The 27024-nt window shown below is 33.4% G+C and overlaps 3 protein-coding genes across 3 annotated transcripts; 2 read left to right on the top strand and 1 right to left on the bottom strand.

The window, feature by feature from the left end:
- Window positions 1–3154: 3154 nt before the first annotated feature.
- On the top strand, window positions 3155–4202 carry LOC145093989 (large ribosomal subunit protein P1-like). The gene is made up of 4 exons (XM_079032240.1): window positions 3155–3310; window positions 3451–3525; window positions 3671–3886; window positions 3991–4202. Exons 2-4 carry the CDS (start codon window positions 3457–3459, stop codon window positions 4042–4044), a joined length of 339 nt encoding a protein of 112 aa, XP_078888366.1. The 5' UTR covers window positions 3155–3310; window positions 3451–3456; the 3' UTR covers window positions 4045–4202.
- Window positions 4203–9929: 5727 nt separating this feature from the next.
- On the bottom strand, window positions 9930–13119 carry LOC145093988 (oxysterol-binding protein-related protein 3C-like). The gene is made up of 10 exons (XM_079032239.1): window positions 12896–13119; window positions 12129–12222; window positions 11879–11995; window positions 11701–11773; window positions 11464–11582; window positions 11243–11364; window positions 10993–11169; window positions 10750–10894; window positions 10474–10652; window positions 9930–10393 (listed from the first exon to the last, which is right to left on the bottom strand). The coding sequence occupies exons 1-10, from the start codon at window positions 12985–12987 to the stop codon at window positions 10144–10146; spliced, it is 1368 nt and encodes a 455-aa protein (XP_078888365.1). The 5' UTR covers window positions 12988–13119; the 3' UTR covers window positions 9930–10143.
- Window positions 13120–17762: 4643 nt separating this feature from the next.
- LOC145093986 (uncharacterized) lies at window positions 17763–19061 on the top strand. The gene is made up of 3 exons (XM_079032238.1): window positions 17763–17934; window positions 18582–18664; window positions 18862–19061. The coding sequence occupies exons 1-3, from the start codon at window positions 17856–17858 to the stop codon at window positions 18889–18891; spliced, it is 192 nt and encodes a 63-aa protein (XP_078888364.1). The 5' UTR covers window positions 17763–17855; the 3' UTR covers window positions 18892–19061.
- The last annotated feature ends 7963 nt before the right edge of the window (window positions 19062–27024 follow it).

Below are 27024 nucleotides of genomic sequence, written 5' to 3'. Positions count from 1 at the left end.
AAGGGACTCGGCGAGTTGGAGCCAGACTCGCCGAGTAGGACCGCAGACTTGGTCGCGGGTTCGCGACTGGACTCGACGAGTCCAGATATGGACTCGGCGAGTCGACGCTGTTCAGCAGAAACCCTAGCCGTTTGGTTTTGGATCGTATATAACGCCTCTTAGGCCGTCATTGTCCGTCTTTTGGCCGATTGAGAAGAACCCTAATCGTTGTGGACGTCTAGAGCAGGAGAGAAAGCTATTGGAACTTGGAGGAACTTGTTAGGCAAGAAGAAGAAGAGTTTGGCCAAAGGAATATCAAGGAGGATCGAGTCCTGAGGTTTGGGGACGCAGAGGGTGCGTTTTCAGGTAATACTCGGACCATTTCTATTATTTTGATGTGTATACGAATCTAGGGTTTATGAAACCCATTTAGTGATTAGATGGGTTATTATGTTATTACCCAGACGTTTATACCCCAGTAATAAGATGTTTAGAAGTCCAGAAAGTCCCATGATTGTATATCTCGGGACCATACGAATTTCAGGAAGCAGTTGCTCGTCTGCATGGCATGGACTCGCCGAGTCCAATGATCAGACTCGGCGAGTAGCTTGAAGATTTACTGGGACTCGCCGAGTTGTTCTTCAGACTCGGCGAGTAGCTTGAAGATTCACTGGGACTCGCCGAGTTGTTCTTCAGACTCGGCGAGTGGAGTCGGGGTGGCCCCGCGATTCTTCCACGTGGATCTCGTCGAGTCAAGGGGGAAACTCGACGAGTAGAAAGGAACAACGGGGAAAGTTGGGGAGGACGTCTAGACTCGTCGAGTCGCCTTTGCACTCGAAGAGTCCGGTCAAGTTGACCGCTGACCAGAGTTGACCTGCATGTAATTTCTTAGGGTCAGTTGTCTTGGATGATAAGAGTATTAATAAGGGTATATGGTATTATAGGGAGTCTGCAGATCGGCGGATCGAGTGCGAGTGGTTTCAAGAGTTGATAGTTTTCATTACCACGAGGTGAGTCTTCTCACTATACTACACCCGGAAGGGTTTGACTGTGAGACTGGAAGGTCGAATATGATATGTGTTATTTATGCTATAAATAGAAAGGTAGTTGCTATGCATGATATGTATGTTTATACGGGCCGGAAGGCGATATGTTATGTGACAGAAAGGTCAGGTATGATGTATGATATATGTGCTATGTGTGCTAGATTAAATGTATTATGTGTCGTTAATGTTATGGGCCGGAAGGCAATATGTTACGGGCCGGAAGGCAATATGTTATGGGCCGGAAGGCGATTATGTTACGGGCCGGAAGGCAATGTATTGTGGACCGGAAGGTCAGGGCCTGGAAAGGCGTATATGTGTAAGTCGTATACTGGGGAACTCACTAAGCATTTATGCTTACAAGTTGTTATGTATGTGTTTCAGGTACTAGCGAGGACCGTGGGAAGGCGCCGTCATGATGCATACACACTGCTGCTATTTGAGATCTTGGGGATTTTATATATGTATTTGATATGAAACATGGAATAAATGCTAATGTTTGAGTAAAATCACTTTATTTTAAATGAAAAATTTGTTCGAAAATTTGCGTTGTTACAGTAGACCCATGATTTGACCTCATAATTTCCTTACTATATGACCACAATCTCCCATAATGTTTAATCAGACTTCCTTCAATCTCTTGTAAGGCAAATATCTTTGCATTTCTGCATTGCCCAACACTCACATTTATGTTGAATGTTGTTGACACTTTAGCTTTCATCTTCCTTGCACTCATTTTTGGGTTCTCTATAATTTGACTCATAAAATGTTTGTCTATCCATCTGTAAGTTACTATTGACCCAAACTTAAGCACCCTACAACAATTATGCTCACTCACTTGAGATTTGATTTGAAAAGTCTTTTCTTTACCCATCTAGGAGGCCCAAGGGGCAAGATGGTGACTTATTCTTTTGCAACATTTCACTAACAGTATATTAGAGTCATTTTTTCAAACCATAGATCATACCCATTAGCAACATAGTTGCTTAACATATGTTTAAGCTCAGTAGGGTTAGAAAATCGCATACCTATCATTGGTTTCATCTGATCCCATGACTATCTCTCATCATACACATGGTACTAGGGTGACATGTATTCATCATCTTGATCTTCACTCTTTGTAGGTTCAAAAAGGATGTTTAAAAATCTATCATGTGCAGTTTTGTTTGCTGGAAATGGATAGGTAGCATCATCTTCTTCATGATCAACAATATATGAATCTTTAATAACTAAATCCTCATCTTCATCTAGGTCTTCATTTTCACTCTCACTTTCCTCAGCCTCAATCCAGTCGAAGATAGGTTCATTATGGTGATCCACATATACATTCATTCTCTTGTCATTAGCATACGCCAAATCCAAAAATTCCTTGTAATCACCCTCGTTCACAAGTGTATGAATTCCCTAACCTAAAGACTCTTGTGGAAGGCAGAAATAAATGTCTTTTCTTGTCGTTTTGGTGAGTTTGTGAAGGAATTCCATGAACTGCTCATACCTAAATGCACTGAAGTCAACATCTCGCACTGATGCTCTGTCGGGATCAAAGTAGACTAAGTGCTTGGGTGCAAACTGACCATTATAGTGGAAATCCACTACAATGACGTTATGATCAGTGGGATTTGGTGATGATGCCATTCTACAGTACGATTGAAGGAGACAAATCGATGGAGAATTTTGTGCCCTAATCGAGTTTAAGGACCAAATGAGACTTCGTGGTAAAGTTTAACAAGAGGGGGACGACAAATCAGGGCCTACAAGCCACCTCATTCGCCACGTAAGATAAAAAAATACACGTAGGATCGATAAATCCTTTGAAACTGACTAAAACCGGTCATAAGGGGAACATTAATACAATTCAACAGGTTAAAGGGTTAATAAACACGAAATAAAGTTCAGTTGCCAAATATAATCAAAGGCAAAGTACCTTACCATCTCAAATCATTATCCCAGTCTTTTTATTATCGTATATATACAAAGTTTCCGTTTATCGGTTGGAGTTCAACTCATTGTTCTAAATATGTTACATGGTTACTATTTTGTTTAAAAAAGATAAAAAGTACATTATTTGAAAAGAAAATCGATTAAATTGAGTTGTTATATCATATGGAGTGAAGGTAACTATTGGGCCTACAGATAAAATAGCCCATACTCGTGTGGTTTTTGCTAACTCCCAATTTAAACCTGAAAAAACCCTAGGCTTCTTCAATTGACTACTTGCAGGTTGCAGCAGGCGAATTCTTTACACTCACAAACACCCCCAAAAAAAAGGAGCTTCTGCTTCATCAAAGGTTCGCTTCCGATCACTTTTCTTCTATTTGATGAATATCATTTCGATTCATATCTCTGTGTGTGTTTTGGTTAGCGTTGTGCATTTATAAAGTCTATTAAATCTGAAATTTTGAAGTTTTTCTCTGTATTATCGTTACAGAGAAGAATGTCGATCTCGGAGCTTGCTTGCACTTACGCATGTCTGATTCTCAGCGACGATGGCATCCCCATCACGGTGATTATCCTTTCTAATCAATAAATTTATGATTTTTAGTACTTTTTTTGTATCTGATGATCATTATTAGATTTGTAACATAATATGTAACTTGATGATATTGCAACCATTTTTTAAAAACTACGAATTGGATGTTTTTTTGCAGGCTGAAAAGATCACAACTCTTTTGAAGGCTGCTAATGTGAGCATCGAATCTTACTGGGCAGGCTTGTTCGCCAAGCTTGCAGAGAAGAAGAACATTGACGATTTGATCTTGAATGTTGGTGCCGGTGGTGGTGGTGGAGCTGCTCCGGCGGTTTCTGCACCTGCTGCCGGCGGTGGTGGTGCAGCTGCTGCCGCTCCTGCCGCAGAGGAAAAGAAGGTAAGTAAATATATTATTTTATCCAATCATTTGCGTCAAGTTGTGTTTAGCTTATTATATCAATATAACATGGTTTTTTGGTAAATGATATGATGATGATACAGGAAGAACCAAAGGAAGAGAGTGATGATGATATGGGATTCAGCTTATTCGATTAGGAGCAGATTTTTGATAATTTTTTGTTGCAAGAATTCAAATATGCATGATTTCATCTTGTTTTGTGGTTGGATGTTCAAAAAGCAGTGATTTTTGCTATTCTTTCTAAAACTGTCGATGTTTCTTTTATGCATATGTTAAAACCAAATTTTTAGGTTTAGTTTGGTATTTAGTTGTGTTTGATATTCGTTCCTAGTATGTCTTCACATTTTATGAAAATTTACAAAAGTATCATGGATTTTGGATTTACTAAGGCTAAACGGTGTCATAAAAGGTTTACCGGCGGTGTCCGACGTAGTGCCCTTTCACAGCCGGTGAACATCGTGTCGTGAAGGGCATTTCACAGCCGGTAGACCTTTACTGATGATAACAATTCGAACCTTGAGCATGTGAAAGTTGCCATGGTTGGCAATGGCTAATTTTGACATTTTTTTTTGGTTTAATCAAATATATATATATATATATATATATATATATATATATATATATATACTCAATATAATTTTTTTTTTCAAAATGTCTCTTTCAACAACCCAAACTCTTCTAACAAAAATGCTTCAAACTAAAATGTTAACAATGATGACGACAACATTGAAGAAATACGCCCCTCCTCATCCAATAGAAAGGGACAAAATAAAAGCTCGAGCAAAAAGAAAAGGGAAAGCGGCATCTTCAAATTCATCAGTCGGAATCGAAAGGTCAGTCAGATTGGAAAACATGATAGACACAAATGGCCCAATTAAAGTCGGAATCGAAAGGTCAGCCAGATTGGAAAACATGATAGACACAAATGACCCAATTAAATTCAAAACATAATGGCCCAATTAAATTCAACTTTGGAGAGGTATATGACTGAAACCGTCCGACTCACGGAGTATATGTTGTTAATGCAAGACGTGAAGCATCTCGACCCGAAGGTCAAGAAGCGGCAAGAATTATGAAAGCATCGATTCGGGAAAAATATAATCTGAAACTCAACTGAAAATTCGATGCTTTGTAGGTTTTCAAATTTTAACGTCATGTTTTATTTTTAATTTATGTTATTTTAAATTTTAGTATGGTTTTAAAAAAAATTAATCTTTTTTTCAAATGAAATTAAAAAAAAAAAAAAAAAAAAAACTCATAGGTACGACACCACCCTTCGTAGGTAAAAAATATGAAAATTATAGAAGTCTACTTGATGTCTATGTGGGGTCCTTTTACAATTGATAAAAAGAGCATGACACCCTTTAGTCTAAGTGGGATAATGACTTGGGTAACCACTAGCCAATATTGAACTTGTACAAATTGTTCATAAAGTACTAATTTGACTCGTATTAATGGGTTTTGTTGGTTTTCGCTGTCTTCTAGTCAACTTGAATTTTCTTGAATTTTCTGTCTAGCCACACAATGGGAAATCTCCTATAAAGTCACACAATTTTAGGTCAATTTACGGTTTAATCTTAAATTTAAGTTTTTTTTATAAAAAAATGACGAAATGCAGGCTAAAACTTTGGAATAACCATTTGTGGCCGGTTTCGCAGATTTAACAAGTATTTTGATTTTTTTTGTTAATTCGTCAAAATATTTGGATTTTTTCATTAATTCGGCTAAAACTTCGGAATAACCATTTTATCATTATATTAAAAATGGTTTGTTTTTCTGTAACACCCTGATCCTCAGGTATTGATAAGATATTTCGGTTTGAATTTTGGAGGACCTACTCGGCGAGTTGGCTCCCCAACTCGTCGAGTAGTAGCGGGTTTGGACGCAGGGGGTTTAATGCTCTACTCGTCGAGTAGATGCTGGCAGATGAAACCCTAGATTCTATGGCCTTGCACCCTATTTAAAGGGTCATTAGCCTCCCTTGGCCTCTCCTTTACAGCTCCATACCTCCTTAAAACCCTGATTCGTGTGTGAGTGTGTTCTTGTTGATTTTGAAGCTTGAAGGAGGGATTTGGTGAAGGAATCACTTGAGGAATCAAGCTAGAAGAAGCAAGGGCTCGTGGGGATTCTAGATCTACTTCTGTGGAGCACTTCCTGAAGGTATTAAGCTGTTTCTTGGCTCATTTCCACCCAAAACCCTCTTGTGCATGGATTCTAAGAAAGGGCTTTTGTGTTTAAGCCAAGATATGAAGTTAGGATGCATAAAGTTATCAGTTGAGCCTAGCATGTACCTTCCCTCAAGTGTTTGACTCCATTCCAAGCTTAGATTTGCTATTTTAGGGCCTTAAAGCCTTGCATGCACGTAAAGTTTGCAACTTTACGTGGAAAGCATGCCTCAGGAGCCTAGATCTGTGGTTTGGAAGCTTTGCATGGCTCAAAAAGGGTATGTATGGCTTGAGATCTGAAAGGACTCGGCGAGTCACAGGGGGTGACTCGGCGAGTCATTTGAAGGCAGACATGGACTCGGCGAGTTAGATGAACAGCTCGGCGAGCCCGATGAATTTTGCCATGAACTCGGCGAGTTGGATGAACAACTCGGCGAGTCGGATGAAGGTTGCCTAGAACTCGGCGAGTTGAAGGAACAACTCGGCGAGTCGAAGGAACAACTTGACGAGTCGAGTAGGATTTCCTAATGAATGGATATTCGTAGACGTGTCGAGTGACAAGCAAGGGAACTCGACGAGTGACCTTAGGTTATCAATCAAGACTGTATGAACTCGACGAGTCGCCTCGATGACTCGGCGAGTAGATGATATTCTGGGAAACTCGGCGAGTCACTAGTTGTACTCGGCGAGTTAGGGTCAACATGGACCGTTGACTTGACCTTGACTGTAGTTGACCCGGATGGACTTTGGGGAAATGAGTGGATATTATATGACACTTTTTAGGCAGTTGCGTGGAGCAGCCCGTGGGGTATATTTGGTCGCAACGTGTCAGTTCAACATTCGTGACGGGTGAGTCTTCTCACCATACCCATGGGTCTAAGGCACCAAGGACGACCCATTATGTGTTTATGACATATATGGTAGATATTTTGTGTGCTGTTATGTGATGACATGTTATGTATGAAGACCCCGGGGGGAGCCCGTGACATTGGATGTAAGACCATGTGGGGTAGCCCATGACAGTCCTAGGTGAAGACCATGTGGGGTAGCCCATGGCATTGGATGTAAGGCCATGTGGGGGAGCCCATGACAGTCCTAGGCAAAGACCATGTGGGGTAGCCCATGGCACTTTCTCAGGTTTCATGTATGCATGGCTTACGTGATATATGTGTAGCTTTTATAGCTAACAAGATATATGATATGTGGTTTGTATATGTGTGGTATGCTCTGGGAAACTCACTAAGCATTTCACTTATAGGTTGTTGATTGTTTCAGGTACTTCAGAGCCGAAGGGCAAAGACAAGTCGTGATGACGTGACGTGCACTCTACCTCTCTTTTTGTGTGATGGGACTATCTGATGTTTTCAAAAGTACATTGAAATTGTAATAATTATGATTTGGAAAACAAATGGTTTGGAAATTATGAGTGATGGGGATTGTTTGAGTAATTAAAAATGAAAAAATTTCTTGATAAAATTGGGTCGTTACATTTTCAATGAGTGTATTTTTTCATTTCTTTTTATACAACATTATATATATATATATATATATATATATATATATATATATATATATATATATATATATATATATATATATATATATATATAGGGTGAGGTTCAATAGAGAACCATAATTAACCAAAAAATCAACAACTTATTTTTTATCAAAAAAAAAAAAACTAAAAATACAGAATTTCATAACTTTTTATCCTTTTTCCAATGATATAAAATTCGAATTTTTTTTTTACGTCAAATTCACAATGTGAATTTTTGAAAATTCACAACGTGAATCCGGATTCACACGGTGAATCCGAAAAATATTTTTCACATTCACAATGTTAATATATGAATTTAGATATTTTTAGATTTTTTTTTCGATAAAGAATAAGCTCTAGAAATTGAAAAAAAAGATTTGGTTCCTTGAAGAACCAATAATTATGGTTCTCTATTGAACTTTTCTTTCTCTCTCTCTCTCTCTCTCTCTCTCTATATATATATATATATATATATATATATATATATATATATATATATATTCAGGTTTTTAAGTCATGAAATTTACAAAAAGTATCTATATAATGAAAAAAACCAACAAACTTCATAAATTTATACGAAAAGCTTTATTGGAAGATGGAGTGCTCAAGATTGCAAAATGAAATTCATACAAAATTAGTGTATATTTTCTTTAAATTTCAACATTGGTCCAACTGGGATAACCACAAAACATATATAATAATATTAATCGGGTATACTTAAATCGATGAGATAAGCTTTCTTGTTAATAGTCATTTTCTATTGAATCATGTACTTCAACATGCTAATGTTGAACTTTTACCTCAATTTTCCAAGGACATTAGCAACATCTTGGTAGCAACTAGTCTTGCCTTGGCTAGACCACAAAACACAGATTCACTTGAACTTTGATACCTTCATTTCACACATGCATACATATGTTCCAGATCAAAACTTTGATGCATGTGTGCGCACATAAAAAATAACTACAAAGGTCTATCTGAGGGGTGTGTGTATGTATCATTTATCGCATCTTTCCTAATTCTGCAATGAATAAAAATAAACAGAGGGAGAAAAAGAGCAAATGGATTAATGTTTTAAACAACCAATAGAATGAAGAAGAAAATGAGTATTAACGAGAAAGGTTATGAAGTTTGTTTGTTTTTTGCATTGTGTAAATACTTTTTCTAAATTTCGTGACTTTAAACTGAATATATAACGTTGTATAAAAAGAAATGAAAAAAATATGTTCATTGAAAAAGCAAACCATTTTTAATATATTGATAGAAGGGTTATTCCAAAGTTTTAGCCGAATTAACGAAAAAGTCCAATATTGTGATGAATTAACAAAAAAAGCCGGAAAACCGGCTTAATCTGCGAAACCAGCCACTGAGGGTTATTCCGAAGTTTTAGCTGATATTCTGTCCTTTTTTGTAAACAAAATTTAATTTGAAATTAAACCGTAAACCGACCTAAAATATTAGGACTTTATTGGAGATTTCCTTTTTCTTTTGACCAAACATCCATCATACAAACAACTTGCAACTCAATTACAAGGAGGTGGGATGTTTATTTGCTGTTTTAAGAGCTGTCACCACAAATTAGATTTTGGTTATTTAAAAACGAGATGTCAAGAACAAGCACTTGAGCTCTTTCAACAAATCCTTAGATTTTAGAGCCGATTTGCAGATTTGTATGCTTCAAAGTTCAAACAACTCAAAATCCAATTTGTAGTTTGAAGGGCTCAATGTTCCTAGTATGTCTTTTGCTAAAAGGGACCCACATATTTGACGGGGAAAGGTGTAAAATAGAGATTATATACATAATAACAATAATAAATTAATAAATTGGGAAGTAGAATTAAAGATTATATTTATATTTAAGGGAAGTATCAAGTACACATTTGTTTACAAAATGTTATTTATAAATATCACAACATACCCAACACACACAACCTTTAACTTTGGAATTACAGCAATTCCAACTCGGTACAGATTGTTTATAGTATTGTCCATGGAGTAGATAACCTAATTCATTTCGGTGTCTATTTTCATCAGCAGTTATATATATGCTATAACAAAACCTCGTAAGAAAATCTCTCAAAAAACCATGTTGTTCTACCTACCATTAAGGTCATTTGAATGCTCAACTATCTAAGCATGCACTAAATCATGTGGATTTTCAAGGACAGGTATAATATGACTGATATCATCCCCATTTGAAACATATCTCAACATCTGATTTGAGTTGAATTAAGATTACCCTTTATAAGGATTAAATATATAGCAAAAGTTTCATATAACTACTAACAACTTCTTTTATCTACTACTTGTGACACAACCATTTAATACAAATACAATCACACCAAATTACAATCTTACCAAAGTCACAAAACCACCAAAACTTTCAACAACTTACATACATATATAGAGAGAGGGAGAGGGAGGGAGTGTGTACGTATGATGATCAAACAAAACACCCAAAACAAATCTACTACTTGAAAAAAAAAAAGAAACATTTTTATGTCAAAATTAAAGAGAGAGAAAGTTATGATGAGTCAATCAGATTCAGCAACATTTCCAAACTGCCAAGGGTTGAACTCTGTATTTGCAATTGTAACATCTTGAACACTACTTGACTTATCAGCTTCAGCTCTGTGTTTGGAGTATCTCCCATTGTATTCATAAATCTCCAAATCCCCCCACGGTGTAGGGGCAATTTGGTCCGTCATGTCAAACCATTTTGGCACAAATTCTTTCCCCTTTGTTTCTCTTATTCTCTTTTCAGCCCTCTGTTTCTCTTCCAGACTTTCCCAAAACAAAACAAAAAAAAAAAAAATTAGCTTCATACTTTTTGACAGAGGGCATTTACGTCTTTTTGCACTTACATGCTTTTTTCCGAACCGGCTTTTGACATGTCACCCATCTCAAGGGCATATCTGTCAGGTCGTAAGCGGGAATCCGATGCTAATAGCTTCTTTGGTGCTGTATTGAAACTGTTTACTTTATGTGCAAAATGTGTGTACTGAAATTTATCATCTGCTGGAGCCTCAGCAACTTTCCATACCTTTAAAACATTATTTTTATTATTATTATATTATTATTATTTTTATATATCTACCAATAAAAATTAAAATATATGAATCTAAAATATTCAAACCCACCTGTGTGAGTTCAGTGTTTGGAAGAGGCTCCCCTTCAGAATCACAAGGCTGATAACTCATGGATTCATTCCATTTTCCTGTCATTAATATTTTTGGTTCTTCTTCTGAATTGTATACATATCCATCCACTTCATATCGTCCAGCACTGCACACAAATTAAAAAAAAAAAAGAAGCAATTTTATATACAATGTAAAAAAAACAAAAAAAAAAAAAAAACTTTTTAAAAAAAGTTTATCACGCACCCAAACCAACCACAAGGTTGAAAATAGAGAACAACTTTATCTCCTGAGGTCAAATTGGTCAAAACCATCTCCCCAGGGGAATCAATCCATGTTCTTCCAAATATTAAATTGTTGACTTTTGTGGGAGGGGGTACTAATTCTAGAATTACTCCATCTTTCTTTAGCTTCAAACGAGTTCTACAACAAAATATCATCAATATTTTTTATAATTAAAAAAAAAAAAAAAAACAGGGTAGAGTTAGTTAATTACCTTCCAAGAGGATAGACATCAACAGAGTTACCAAGAAACTTGGTCTTGACCTTTGAAGTTATATCATATACAAAATGCTCATTTTCAGCATGTGCAGCACTTATTGGAGGGTGATGACTCACCTAATTTTTACATTAAAGTATTATCAAATTAATATAAAACTAATTTTTTCTTTAAAAAAGTATGAAAGATCTTTAAAGTTTTTTTTTTTTTTTTTTTACCTGTTCTGCAATGAATGTAATGCCACAATGATTAACCATTTCATATGTTTCACCAAGAATTGGATTGAAAGGCTTCCAGGTTCGTTGTAGAGCATAATATACTGATATAAACCACGATGCTGTAATAGAAAAAAAAAATTTCATGTTTTTGAAACTTTATAAAGAAAGAGGAGTGTATTAGTGTAGTGTGTGTCTATGTGTGTAAGGAATAAAGGGTAATGATTCTTAATTTCTTACCTGTATATACTAATCGCATGTATGGATCCTCACAATTATCTGCTTGTTCTAAAAGATGGGCATATTCCATCAACTACAAAAACGATAAAAGTCTCTTTACTCATTACTAATTTACTATGAACAATTATAGAAGAAGAAGAAGATATAGAAACATATTGGTGTTGGGAAATAGAAATACCTCTGCCATTTTCTGTAACATGGTCATGGGTTCAAAAATGAGAACAGGTAGAGTCACCATTGATGTGATATCAGCACCTACATACTTCTGCATTGACCTCCAGTAACTATCACGCTCCTGTAAGAACACAAAAGAAAAAAATGAATGATGATAATAGAACATGGATGTTATGTGTAAAAAGTACCCAAAACAGAGCAAAATGATGAGATTGTGAAGAAAAAAATAGATAAGAGAAATAATTGAAGTGTACCTCTCCCTTCCATCTGCCTCTTTGTGCTTCAACTTCAGCATCATCAGTGCCTCCTTCAGGGTTAATAACTTCAAGCCCCTCATAACCAAGTAGTCTAAAGAAGAAAATAGCCAAATACATTCAGATCCAAACAATTCAGTACATGTGACATTTGTTGTTAATCTAGATAAACACTGTAGGAATACAATCTAATCCAAAGACTACTAGACTAGATATGATTTTGATACTTGGTAATGATTCTATTCGGGATGCAAGAATGAAGTAAGGAATTTAAAGCGGGAGAAATGAGGGAAAATGTCAGTTTATAAAATAATGATAAATCCATGTCGATTTAGGATTTCAAATCATGATCTCGTGATCACAAAATCATCATGTATCTTTGAAGGAACTTAAGTCCGATGGATGTAAACTTTTTGTTATTATCAAACAATAACCACTTCAGTTAATAAGTTTCAAAGGAGAGTTTAGCTCCTGATATAACAAACCAAAGCTTCTGGTAAGTACTGATTGAGTTAAATATAAATTATAGCCGAAATCGATAAGCTAATTGAAGCTAAAACGTAATCAAGTGCCGTCGAACAATCTTATAAACGAAAACTTCGTATTAAATCAAACATGCACAACTAATCCCACGATTCTCACGCTCAAAATCGCAGAAATTAAACTGAAAACAATATTTGAAGCAAAAATAAACAGCAGCGATGGATCGATGTGAATTTAGGGTAATTACTACGACAAAACAAGAAGAAAGGTCCAGAATCATTCACCCGTTAACTTGATTCTTAAAACTGGAGAAACTTGAAGCGATCGACGAAAAGAAACCACCACCACCACCACCGCCACCTTGATTCTGCGCCATATCTATCAGGTGATAGAAAACCCTAGAACTCGAATAAATTCCCTTGTTTTGTAACGGATCAGGGGTTTCCCCCTCAAAACTATATGTATTTGAAAGGAATCACGATCAAACAACGATTAAGAAGATGGAATTGATTTGAATCAGATCTTCGAGATAGAAAGAGTGATTTTTGATTTTAGGAAGATACGCTGTGAATTTATTGTTAATAATATTATAATATTATGGTGTGGACAAGAAGCGGATAGAGAAGGTTCGGTTGGCGGGTTTTCATTTCAAGTCAACAACGATAATGCCACGACTTTTCTCGCCTCCTTCGACCCGACTCGTTTATTCTAGATAAATATCGACTTTTCAAGAGAGAACAAAAAGTTGATATATCGTCCTTCTTTTAACACCAAATAAAAGCCATGTTATAAAACTAATAGATTGATATTTGATATCAAAAACCAAATATTCTTATACTTTTTTATTTTTTATCGTCGTCTTACACATTTAACATTATAATAATTGTCATATTTAACAAAATAAATAAATTTTTATTACACATATCATCATGGTAGGAAGATGAGTAGAAAGAATAAGAGCATTCATAATAGGGAGTTTAATGAAATAGTTGAATGATGTCTACTTTGTCATTCAATAGATACAACTCAACCATTGTAAAATGTCACCTTGACATTCAATGAATTTAGAGTTTAATGGTCATTGAACTCTTCAATGGGAAAAAGAAAAGTCTTTAAATCTATAAATAAATATTTTTTTTAATATGTTTTATTGAACTTGTAGAGTTTAATGTATTGTAGGATAAAAATAAATAAAGTTGTATTGAATAATGAATGATGATGTGACACCCTATTGAACTCTATAGAGTTCAATGCATTATGGATGTCCTAAGTAGGAGGATATTTAATTTCTCATTTACTATTTATTTTTCAATTTCTATTTTCATAAGACAAAATGCAGAAAAACTCAACCATTTATCTATCCTTAATCGGAAAAACTTTTACATTTTATTTATATACAAAAAACATTTATATTTTCATTTATTTTTCAGATTAATCCAAATATTCATTTTTTTAAGAAGTTACTAATTGTTTTATATCATGACATTTATTTTGTTTGTTTTTAGATTGACGTGGAAAAAAAAACATTACTTATTTTTGTTTAGATAAATGGCCGTTGAGTAAATTGTTTATTTCTCATGTTTTACCTTAGACAAGGGGCAACATCATTTATTTTTATTTTTATGTTAAATTATAAACGAAAAAAATATAAATGTCACATCACAAAAAAAACCCAATAATTTCTTAACTTTTTCTTTGGATATTTAGGCTAATGGGAAAAATAACTAAAAAATTAGATTTTTTTCTACATATAAACAAAATATAAGAATTTTTTTGAATGTTAGTACATAAATGGTTTTTGCTTTTCTACATTTTGTCATCTTCAAAACATAAACGCTTAAATTCAGATCTTATTGCTATTTTGATATCATGTAAAACAAGTTGTAAAATAACTTTTTACTTAGTAATATAGATTTTGTTTCTATAACAAATTTTCATATTTATATTTTTTTTTCCTTCAAGAAATTTTAATTTAATAGTTTTTATTTTTTATAATTTTAAAATTAAATTGTTTGTATTTCATAATTTATGATTGGGTCTTTTACTATATTTTAAAATATGTTTTTGGTTCCTTATATCATTTCTTTTTATATTCTTCTTTTTTATTAATTTCTTAATATACATTTTAAGTCTTATTTCTATCTTCTCTATTCCATACATAATCTTTTGAATCGAAACTCTATTTTGATACGGTATAATGGTCATCATGATATGTAGATTGTTGATATTTGTAAATTACATTTTATATACATATTGCAAAGAAGTTATTCCACACATTAAAGTTACGTTTCTGTCCTTAGATAATTTCTTTTATAGTTTTCGTTTTTATTAACTTTGTTAAGATGTCTTTCAAACTTTACTTCTGTTTGTCTGCCTCCTTCATATATAATTGTTTACATCGAAACTTTTATTTTGATATTTTTGTGGTCTAATTTATATGTTCTAATCGTCTCTGTGCTATATATAGATTGTTGACATTTGTAAATCATATTTTATATAAGAATTGCAAATGAGTTATCCACACATCAAAGTCACATTTTGGCTCCTTACATAATTTTTTTATATTTTTCATTTTTATTATTTGCAAACGAGCTTTTTGTCGCAACGCACAGTGTGACTTAAATACTGGTTTCTATCAAAATGAATAAATTATCATTAAGATTATAGATGACGGTTATTTTAAATATTTGTTTGTACGTAAGAAAATGTTGTTATAATTTATAGAAAATATATTTTCATATTTTAAATTTAAATAGTTAAAATTATATAAGAATAACATATGTAACATCCAACAAGTTAGCACTCTTTGGGTTAATAAATTGATTTCATTAAATTTATGTTAAATTTCAATCTTCATATATGTGATTCGGTAACGATTACAAACTTTGTACATGCCAACGTTTTTTTTTTGAGGCAATAAAACTTGAAACTACATAAGTCTAAGCTAAAATGGAGATATAATATAATAAGAGCTTTGGTCGTATTCAAATTGAGGTAGTGACAAGAAAACAAATTCAAGGATATGTAGTAAAGTTATCATCTGATTCGTATGGGTTGTTATTGACGTTTATATATAGTTTAATATATAGTGTAACTATTAGGCTTGGGTGTAGCTTGAGCATTGACTCTATAGACTCGACAAACATCGTGGTTATGGTTGAAACCTCCATGACATTCTATTGCTGAACATCTCTCCTTCCATCTTCTCACACTTTTTGAGGAGGTGGCGCTCGGCAATGCCAAACATCATTCCCTCCGGTCTTAAGGGCATAATGGTTTAGATCCAAGAAAATTGTGTTTAGATCTCTTGAAGAGAAATAAAGTAAGGTATGTCTAAGTTTCTTTGTTCTTTCCGAATTTAAACTTGTTTAATCTATCCAATTCCAAATACACTATGTGATATTCAAAATACGGGATCAACAATTTAGTTCATTTGCAAAATCTTGTTGCATTCACAAGAATTTCAAGATATATTTTGAAGAATCTATAAATTAAATTAGAAATATTGATATAGTTGACATTCAAAGTATTTTGAAAAATATATATTTAACTATGAAAGATCAAAACATGTAGATAAGCCTCTAAAATTTGGATTAAATTGACCATGGTTACCACAACTTGAGTTGGTTGTCATGCTTATGTGACATCTAAAACCAAATATGTTTTATATACAAATTGCATGAGTTTTTCGATACAATGAGATGATTTCTATTAGTTAAAAAAAAAAAGAAACATTCTTTTGTTATCACGTAAACCAACAATCTTTTTTATCAAAATATAATTATTAAGTTAAGCAAACAATGAAACAAATCACGTAAACATTCTTTGTCATTTTCTTAGTGATTTCTCGTATTATTTCGAAAAAAATGACATAAAAAGATAACGAAGTATTAAAAATATACAAAAAGACCATTGTCTTTTTTTAGTACATAAATTACCATTGAACCGACTATTGTATGTAACCATCACGTTATCCGGTTTCCAAAATGTTCAAAAAATGACATTATTGTTTTTCAAATACAAAAAATAGCATTAAAATATACTGCTTGTACATAGAATACCAGCAAAGTACATATATGTTCAATTAAAACCTTGTGGTAACAAGATACTCCAGTTAAATGGAAAAATGACTTAAAAGCGTAACGAAGTTTTCAAAATATTCAATAAATACCGCACTTTTGGTTAACTTTGTTGTTGTTGGATTATGTAGAACACAGCCACCGGAGATCATGCACCGTCATATCAGTTCATAACAGTTGTGCAATTTATTTCATTCCTTCACTCGATCGTTCTTGTGATAACATGAGACATAAGTGGGTAATAACCTTAGTTAAACATTCTTACTTCCCGGTCACATTATATGCCTAAAACCTACAACATATATACGTTATATAGATACACATATTACACATCAAGGTCAGTAATTCATTAGTGTTGCGACATACGAGAGACACAAACGTTATGTCATGAGAATTCCTAAATATGGATTTAAAGAATATGAGTTGCTTGTAATTCTCCGGGACTAATGATAGATGAATGGTCAGGAACACTCAGCGTGATGTGGCTGATTTGATGACTATTTGTAGTCAAAGCAAAGGGAAAAACATATGTATTGGAGTGCTTGAGCGACTTGCATCCTAATTGATGGATTCTTAGTTATGTGTTTTTCTATTATTGTATTTAGATACAAAGTGATCAGATGAGGGAATGAAAGTGAGTACACAATTGATGTGAATTGGTACGATGATGAATAATCTTTGATGACTATGTTCTACAACGAAGTTAGCGAAAGGTGCTGAAAAAACAACAATGATATTTTTTTTTGAATATTTTGGAAAAGTTCAATGATATATTTTGTATTAAAATATATATTTTGTTAGGATTCTATGTACAAATGATATATTTCAATGATATTTTTGTAGAAAAAAAATGGTATTTTTTAAACATTTTGAAAACTTCGTTACATTTTAAGTCATTTTTCCATTTACCTGACGTAACCGGTTACCAAAAGATTTTATTTGAACACATGTATATTTCGTTGGTATTTTATATAGTTTTAGAACTTCTCTTATTATTATTATTTTTTTATTTTTGAAGTCATTTTCCCTAATATTTCAAATGAAATCCGTATTTCAAGTCAATAAATGGTCAAAATAGCGCAATCCGAAACTGAAGCCGGCTCAGCTTACAACCCTAACTGTTGAAAACAACCATCGAGGCAAACAACGAGAAGATCGAAGAGCAATGGCGGTGATGGAGAAGCTCAAGATGTTCATCGTCCAAGAGCCTATAGTTGCTGCCTCCTGCCTCATCGGTGGCTTCGGTAATCCCCCTTTTCTCTTTGATAAACCCTAATTCCTCTAGTTTTCTTCCGATCGAATCAAATTCAAAGTTTCAAACACAAGCTGTAGTATATGATTGTCTAAGATCTTTATGTTGTTGGAATCATCGGATGTTTTCATTTTATCAACTTGAACTTTCGTGACATGTTTTTATCATTTGCGTTTTTATTCTGAAATTTGGTTACTTTTACATTTCTGAATCATTCTTTCGATACTAACATCTTGTAACTCATCGGTTCAAATCGATATTGCATTTTGCCTTATATGAACTATTTTATTCTATGCGATCTAGTATTTTGAATCCTGGGAAGGGGGTTAGGTAGAAGGATAGATCTCTTCATTATTTATCTTGACAATACTTTAAACAGGGATGAATGCTTAAAATCCATCTGAATGAGCATGAAAATGAAAAAGAAAATAACATCAAACTGTTGAATGTTGATTGTTGAAATCTTCAAGCTATGTGAAAAAAACGAGCTTAATGAATTGTCTGAATGTATTTGTTTATCCATTTTAACCTTTCAAACAACTATTTTGAATTAAGAATCTTATAATCAAAACTTTTATTTAGCTTAATTAATCAATCAATGTATCTTCTGATATACCTAATATTAATTGTGAATTTTAGGTCTGTTTCTTCCTGCATTCGTGAGGCCTATGCTGGATTCCTTTGAATCATCCAAACAAGTTCCTCAACCTGCTTTAAGCGATGTAACTACTTTCATCTTTTTATTAATTCATCCACTTAACTATTTATTAAATCATACTTCTTTTACCATTTAAAAAAAAACATTTTTTCTAGGTTACATGGTTTTAAAAATAACAAAATACATAAAATTTTACCATGTTTTTATCATTTTATCGATTTAGCCACTAACTGTTACACATTTTTTTATGGAATATTACAGGTGGTTGCAGGTATGACTGGTAAAAAGTAAATTGATGATTTTTTTTTGTAATTTTGTACCTTTTGCCCATGTTTGTTTCACTTCAATAGACTCGGGTTAATAAGATTTATGTTTAAATGATTTAAATGTAAACTAAAACTTGTGTACACATTCCCAACTTTGCTCGACTTAAATGATAATATGTTTGATTTTCATACCAATTTAGGGGTGAGCTAAATTTGATTATTGACATTTGCACTTGAGATAAATTTAATTTTGTTCTAAATAGTAAAAATATCTTAAATAAATATTACTAATGAGGTTTTGGGAGTTTAAACAATAATTTTTGTGATATCCGATGTTCTTTTCAAGTTTAAGTTTCATATTGTATATTTGGGTTTTTGTAAGTTCGAGTTTTCTAGAAAAAGACACGTTTAACTTTTTCAATCCATCTTTAGGTGCTTTTTGAACATAAATGTAAGAAATCGTAAGAATTTTAAAACTAATTTGTAAACACTTAGCAAGAAATAACAACATACTTTTAAACATGATAGGGGCTTCTAAAAGTATGTTACTATTTTTTTTTCCAAAAGGAAAAACATAAAATTTATTAATTCATGTTTAAAAACACATTTCTATTTCTTTAAAATGGTGTCCAAATGTTCATAAAAAGTTCCAAATGTATGCTTTCACCAATGCAACTTACAAAAAGTACACTCTATGTTGCTATTTATTTCCATGATTTTTGCTAGACATTATGGTTGTTTAAAATTAGTCTTTCCAATGTCCCTTATGGTGTTGGTATGGATTTGAAGGGTATGGATGGGTCCAAAAATAACCAATATATTTTTTTTTATGAGAAATAGCATCACACTTTTAAACCTTAAGTAGGAAGTATCAACATAGTTTTAAAACACAGGGGCCATTTCAATAGTTTTACTATAAATAGAGCCCTTTTCTGTCATTTTTACAATTCCACTTATTACACAATATGACTATTTCTATAAATATGTCTATTTAATGGAAGAAGTAAGGAAACATGGGCCAATTCTGTAATTTTCTTGTACAAATAAAAAGAGGTGGTTTGATAGTTGTTAACTGAGTTAGAGCTGACTGAGTTAAAAGCTGATTAGGTTAGAAGTTCCGATCGAGTTAACTTCTGACCGAAACTTGTTTGATTTTGCATCCAACTGACTGTGCAAAATGACCATAATATCCTCAAAGAACACTTTTTATAATAATTCCTTTGATTTACAATTTAATTTATGACATTTACATCTAATAATTCCTTTATCATAAAAAAAAAATGTTGACAACATCATTACAGGTCGAGTCATCACTGATGAATATTATAATCTTTACAATAAACATGAATATTAACATTAGTATCACTCTAACAAGATTCAACAACAAAAAAATTATTAAAATTGGCTACTTAGTAATGACATTTTCCTTTAATGTTTCAAGACTTGACAAGATTTTAACACAACTAAAATTAGTTATCTACATGCTTTAGCTGTCATCAAGTTACACAAATACACACCATACACACGATATGTAGAACATAAAGAAAAAAAAACGATTGAAAAAATGATTAACAGCAAGTCAGATAACAACCAAATAGTGCACTTTATGTTGAAGGAAGAACCACATACACAATTGAAACAATACAGTAAAAAATTTCGAACCCAATTCAAATTTAGATATTTTCATTCATTTGTAATAATTTATAACAAGAGTTTACACGATTATTTGATAATCAAATCATTAGCATAATCACATCGTAAGGAAGAAATCGATGATCCAATGATCAACATCAGAAATTAAACTAGACGAATCAATGAAATTCGAAATTGATTCAATGACGCAATTGTAGAACATAAACGTCGTCTACTTGATCCCATTTACACAACAATTTTCGAGAAAAAAAACTCATAGATGCACCTGCTCGCAGGGGAGGGGAACAGCTTCGATCATTTCTGTGGGGTCGTGTGTGGGCAAAACGGGAAAATGAGGTTTTGTTCATACCTTGGACCGAATCCTGCTTTATGGAAGAGGGGATTGAATCCTTCACTTTTAATAGACCAAGTCCCAAAGTTTAAACATAATATCAAACATGCTAAATTGAATTTTTTTGGACCCAGTGTCCCTTTGGGCCCAATTAGTAACTAAATCAAACGACCATTTAATATTTTTAAAATGGAAGTATACCGCTTTGAAACCCAAGGAATCCCTTCAACTCGTGACCCACTTTCTAACCGAAAAACTTGCCAACTGTACGTTTTTAAACCAACAATTATATTATTATGACATCAGTTTATTGATACACCCATAAAATGCCCGTGGGTTATCTATGTACAATTTTCTTTTTTACCCTCACAAATTTCTTTAAGGGTATTAAAAGAAAGACGTAATAACAAATGAAAAAGAGATTGCAATTTATGTAATTAAAGGTTAAAGAGTAATATATCAAAATAACATTATATTTATAAATATACTGTTATATAAATAACACTATATTTATGAAACTGAAGTAAACCATTTATCCTTTCCCCTCCACTTTCCTGAATTCTAATTTCATTTTCTCCACATTTTCTTTCCGAGTTTGCAATTTATGGGAGAGCTTAGATTGATTATAGTCACCTACGAAATGGAATGTTGAACATCCTTGCTTGCATATATGCCATTTCTCCTTCCCTTTTGAAAAAATATTTAAACCATTGTTGTATGTTGCATTTGTGACCATTAGATTTAGAAACAAACAATCTATTAATGTGATACACAAAAGTAACTCATTTTAGCTTTTTAAACCGATAATCAACAATTAGTTAACGTTTCAATTATAATGTAAATATGTTATTATTATGTGCAAGGAAAATGTAAATACATTACTATTATTTTCATATTATAGTAAAAAAAAAAAAGTGCAAGTATGTTACTATATTTGGTAAATGAATGTAGGTGTATTGTTATTTTAGGTAAAAAAAAATAGAGTATATTGCCGATATTGGTAAAAGAACAAAGCACATTCCTTTTCTTTGATATTTGTTCTTTTATTTAATGGACGTAACGGGAGAGAACTTAATCTGTAAAGATTGAATTAATAGAGAAAGTCATGGTAATGGGCCTTCATGTACGCATTTAATTTTTTCCTACTATTTTTGTAAGCATACATTTATTTTCTCAAATCTTTTTAAACACCATTTACCCTTACAAAAACTTACAAAATAACCCCAAGAGACCACATATCAGCAGTATGGTTGTAGGGTTCTCTTACTAATTTTGGAGTCATGTACAAAGGTGTACCTGAAAGAAATAATTGCATTAATGATTATAGAAACCTTAAATAAGTAATAAAATGAACTGACACATACAGACAATTCAACTTGATAAGATAAAGTTCTTTAAAAGATGACAATTCAAACAGAAAATTCATATAGAATGAATAAACAAAATAACGATAATGATAATCAAAGCGCAATTTGGGCATCAACATTCATAACAAATTTGTTGCTCTGCAGAGGATTGGAGTGGCTACCGAGGGAACTATTTGGGCCTCTTCTAAGACCCAACAAAAAGCAGTTTATATCCTTTTTCTAGAGAGAAATAGAGAGAAATAAAAGAGATTTAGTGATCCCCTTACGAAAATAAAAATCGACAATATGGTGTTCCTTATCTTCCCATTTACTCTCCATTTTTCTAAACCAACTTAAGAAGAAAACAAACCTATTTGAATATTGATTCCATTTATTGCTTCTCATCCCCACATTGATGAAAACAAACCTGTAAATTAATAATTTTATTTTCAATGAACCAAATCAAGAAGAAAGAAACAGGTCTAATAAACTTCATGCAAGAAAAATAGAAAAACAATATACACCTTTTCCACGGGGAACCATATTTGGGGGTGCGAAGATGGATTTTAAGAAAATAGAAGCTTATGGTGGTAGGTGTGTGTAGCAGCAGTGTGATTATATATATATATATATATATATATATATATATATATATATATATATATATATATATATATATATATATATATATATATATATATACTACCTCCGTCTTAAATTGATAGTCCACTTTTGACTTTTGAAGTCTTTTTTCTTCAATTTTGACCTTAAATATTTTTGATTTTGTTAGATAATAGTTGATGCAAATTATATGAATGGATTGTATTTTAATTGTTTTTTCATTGTTATAAGTTTTATTAAGTAATATATAACACAAATAAAATTATTTAAGGTCAAAGTTAAAGAAAAAAAGACTTCAAAAATCAAAAGTGAACTATCAATTTGGGATGGAGGGAGTATATATATATATATATATATATATATATATATATAGAGAGAGAGAGAGAGAGAGAGAGTTGTGGCGGTTGAGCGATGTTAATAGAGAAGGATGAAGACGAAAGGTGGTGGAGGTTCATTGCGTGTGCGGTAGTCTGGTAGCGGAGGGATTAGGGTTTATAGACTGAGAGAAGGAAGGGGAAAGTGGGAAAAAATTTCTACAAAATAAAGCATGTAATCAACCTCTTTGAAAAAGCGTGTCGAGAAGGAAGAAGTTGTTCATGCACAATAGAAGAACTGTATCGTGATGTGCTCTTATATACAGTGTAACAACATTTGAAAGATGTTAGAGTTTATAATACCACAATGGATGATTGTTTTGTTGGTGATTTTAGTGTAACCATGTCATTTTAAGTAATTGGAACTAACATGTGAGCTAAGGGGCTTCATAATTTGTACTCTAATATATGTATGGAGTAGTGCGGAGTGCACACATATATAAGATCGAATTAGAAGCTGGTTCGATGACTAGTCGGGGGTCCGGGGGCAGCGCCCCTGAGTCTGGGGTTTCCAAAGGGGCAACGTCCCTAGCGGGGTCCAAGGGGCAGAGCCCCTGGCTGGAAAACTCAATTTCTTGAGGGTGATTATGGTAAAACTAATGAAACTCGTTAATTTTGGTAACCCTAATCCAGATTAATATTACTAGCTTCCAATGCAACTAATGACGGCCTAACCCTAATGAAACCCTAATCTTGTTTAATATATAAACAACTCTTTTTATACAGAAGGGGGCTACGTTCTTTAGCTCTCGTTTTTTTCATCACACATTCACATAACCCTTTAGCATATTGGCTTACGTTTTCTGTGCCTAGAAACGTAAGTGTCCACTTGGATTATCCTAGGCTGGATTTCTTGTAACCCATGCATAGGGTAGAAATATCAGTTCGAAAAGTGATATCATGATCCAAGTTGGTATCCAGATCTCCACCACAAACCCTAAACTTCCCTACATGTTTTGGACCTCACCATCTCACCTACATTGAGTCAACCTATACCCTGCATAATATGGAATGACAATAAGGTCGTGGTGTTTGTTTTTAAAGAGGTAAAATGTTTTTTCCTTAAATGTCTTTCCCGCTGCAGACATAAAATGTCAAAAAAATATTTTGACAAAAACAAACACCACCTAAATGCATCTACTATTACAAGAAATGTGCCATGTAAAAAACATAATAAAAAAAGTATAAAACCATAATCATATTTAGAAACCCTAGCATGATAACTAGCATAACATATCATTGTCTTATGTATAAACCCTATCATGACAACTAACATAGCATATCAACACCTCATCATCTTATACATAAACCCTAGCATGATGATACAAAAACATTTATTTAGTAGACTAATTCTTATTTCCATTATGCATGCATTTAGATATAGGTCCATGTTTCCCTACTTTCCTGTCAAGAGTAGTTGTTTTAGGTCATGTCTTCCATTTCACGCATGTTCCCATTTTCATCTTAATTTTAGGACCTACTTTGCATATTTAAGTTGCTTGTAATCATATTGTTTTATTATGAATGAAATCAAAAAACTACTCCAAGTATCTCTCCATTCCTATTAATTTCTTAGGAGATTAGTCATCTCAAATTGACTCCTATCATTTGGTGCTTTCATGTAAAGCCCGGTTCCTAGGTAATTTCTAGAATTAAATATTTAATTATGGTGCTTTGATGTTAAGTACGCTGGGCATAGGCGTACCTTGTGATACTTGGATATTAGGTTAAACCCCTTGGTACACTGCGCGTACCTATGGTACGTTGGGCGTACATAAGCCATGGGCAAACCTTAAATTTTAGGGTTTGGACCCTATTTAAGCACCTTATGCCTTGATTTTCTCTCATTATTAGCCTCTATTGTCCCAAAAAACATTATCTCGAAACCCTAACCCATTTTTAGAGAGCTCTGATCCTTGTGTGTGTTTGGTGTATCTTGAAGAAGAAGAGCTCATTAAAGGAGGATTTTTTTGCTTAGAGATTGAAGATCCAATACTCTCTTTACCTTTGCAAGCTTCTGGAGGTATAAAGCTTCAAACTTTATGACTCCTTATCTTAGATCAAGATTTAGGATTATATTTGGCATGTTTTGGTTCCTTGGTTTGGTTCTTGTGAGTAGGAATTACTCTATAACATGTATTGATCATTTCTTGGTATTTCTGGAGTTGTAGAATCACAAAAATGGCATCTTGATGGGCTAAGCTCAACCATGCATGAGTTGATAATATTAATATGAAGTTAGAATGTTAGAAATGCATGTTGGGTCTCTCTGAGCCATGAAAAAGGCATCAAGTTGATGACTTTATCGTTTAAGATATTCCCATAGAGCTGGATCTGCAAATTTGATGTTTGGACTTAAAGCATTAAGTGCTTAATGAGGTTTTGGTAATCTGAAGTGTACGCGGGGCGTACATAAGTGTACATTGAGCGTACGTGTCTGAGCCCCCGTTTTCCCTTTGGTGGTGGAAGTTGTACGTCAGGCGTACTTAGAAGGTACGCTTAGCGTACTCACCAGGAATCTTTTTGGGCTTTAGGTCATTTGGGCCATTGTTGGGCCTTAGGTTTTGGGCCATTGTTAGGCCTTAGGTCTCTTGGGCCTTGTTGGGCCTTATGTATTTTGGGCTTGGGCCATGGTTTGAGGGGATCATTAAGGGAAGGGTAAAATGGTCTTTTACCCCTTGGCATGTTAGATGGTAATCTGGACCTTTTATGGGTTATTATCCTGATTATTTATTAGGGTTAATTTGGAATGTTCAGTGTGAGGATCCATGGTAGCAGCAACCCGGGAGTGTGGTTTGTCTTTTTTCAGACTGAGGTGAGTTCCTTCATTATACTCGTGGTCGAAGGCAACAATACCGACCCACTGGATTAAGTGTGTAGGATGATAATTGTCTTTGTGACACTTACTGTTATGCATGTATATTCTTGTTGTCTTTATGACTCTTGCTGATATGATTGTATGCTTAGATGTAGGGGGTGAAATAGACCCGATACCAGTTGAAAGAGACCGAAGGGGGGGGGGGGGGTGAAATAGACCCAATTATGTTTTAACTATTATGTCTGTATGCTATGGGTTATTTTGCGAAAACTCACTAAGTTTTGTGTGTATAACTTTATATTTGTGGTTTCAGGTACTTCCAGTTCGAAAGGGAAGGGCTCGACATGATCGCACCGCAGCCACCGAAATTATGTATTTTATGACATGATTTATACTTTGATAACTACTTTATACATTATCACGTTTTGATGGATATTTAATATGAATAAATGATGTTTCTGTTGGTTTTAAAATGAATTTTTTACTTAGTAATTTTTGGGTCGTTACAAGTTGGTATCAGATCCTTGGTTTGAGGGATTCGGGAACACTCTCGGGTGTATATGAACTCAAACTAAGGTGTTCTAAAATCTTTTAAAAGAAATTGATTTTCTTAAAAGATTTTCTAAAAGAAAAGAGGTGCGATGCATGCAATCAACCGATCTCAAGTAAGTATTCGTAGAATACCCATACATGATGTTGTGTTATATGTTATGAGTATTGCATGCTAGACTAGGGTTAAGGATTTGCTCAAGATTCCATGATAGAAGGCTAGGAGAGATGCCTTTATATGCCTATTGTTTGAGCTTTTAGAATTGTATGCTAGTATGGATATTTGATGTTAGATAGAATGGCTTGATTAGGTGATGCATTGATTAGAATTTTCCAATGCTCAAATGTTGCTTGCTTAGTGCTTTGTGGGACTCATATTGATGTAAGTTAAGTACTTTATGAATATGTTAAGTTACATGCAATAAAGGTTAAATAATCTAAGAGTGATTGACTTGGCCCTATTATG

Source organism: Lactuca serriola, chromosome 3 (genome assembly GCF_051521515.1).
Source record: "Lactuca serriola cultivar US96UC23 chromosome 3, Lser_US96UC23_V15, whole genome shotgun sequence".
Lineage (NCBI taxonomy): Eukaryota > Viridiplantae > Streptophyta > Magnoliopsida > Asterales > Asteraceae > Lactuca > Lactuca serriola.
This window is presented reverse-complemented; position numbering and strand designations above follow the sequence as displayed.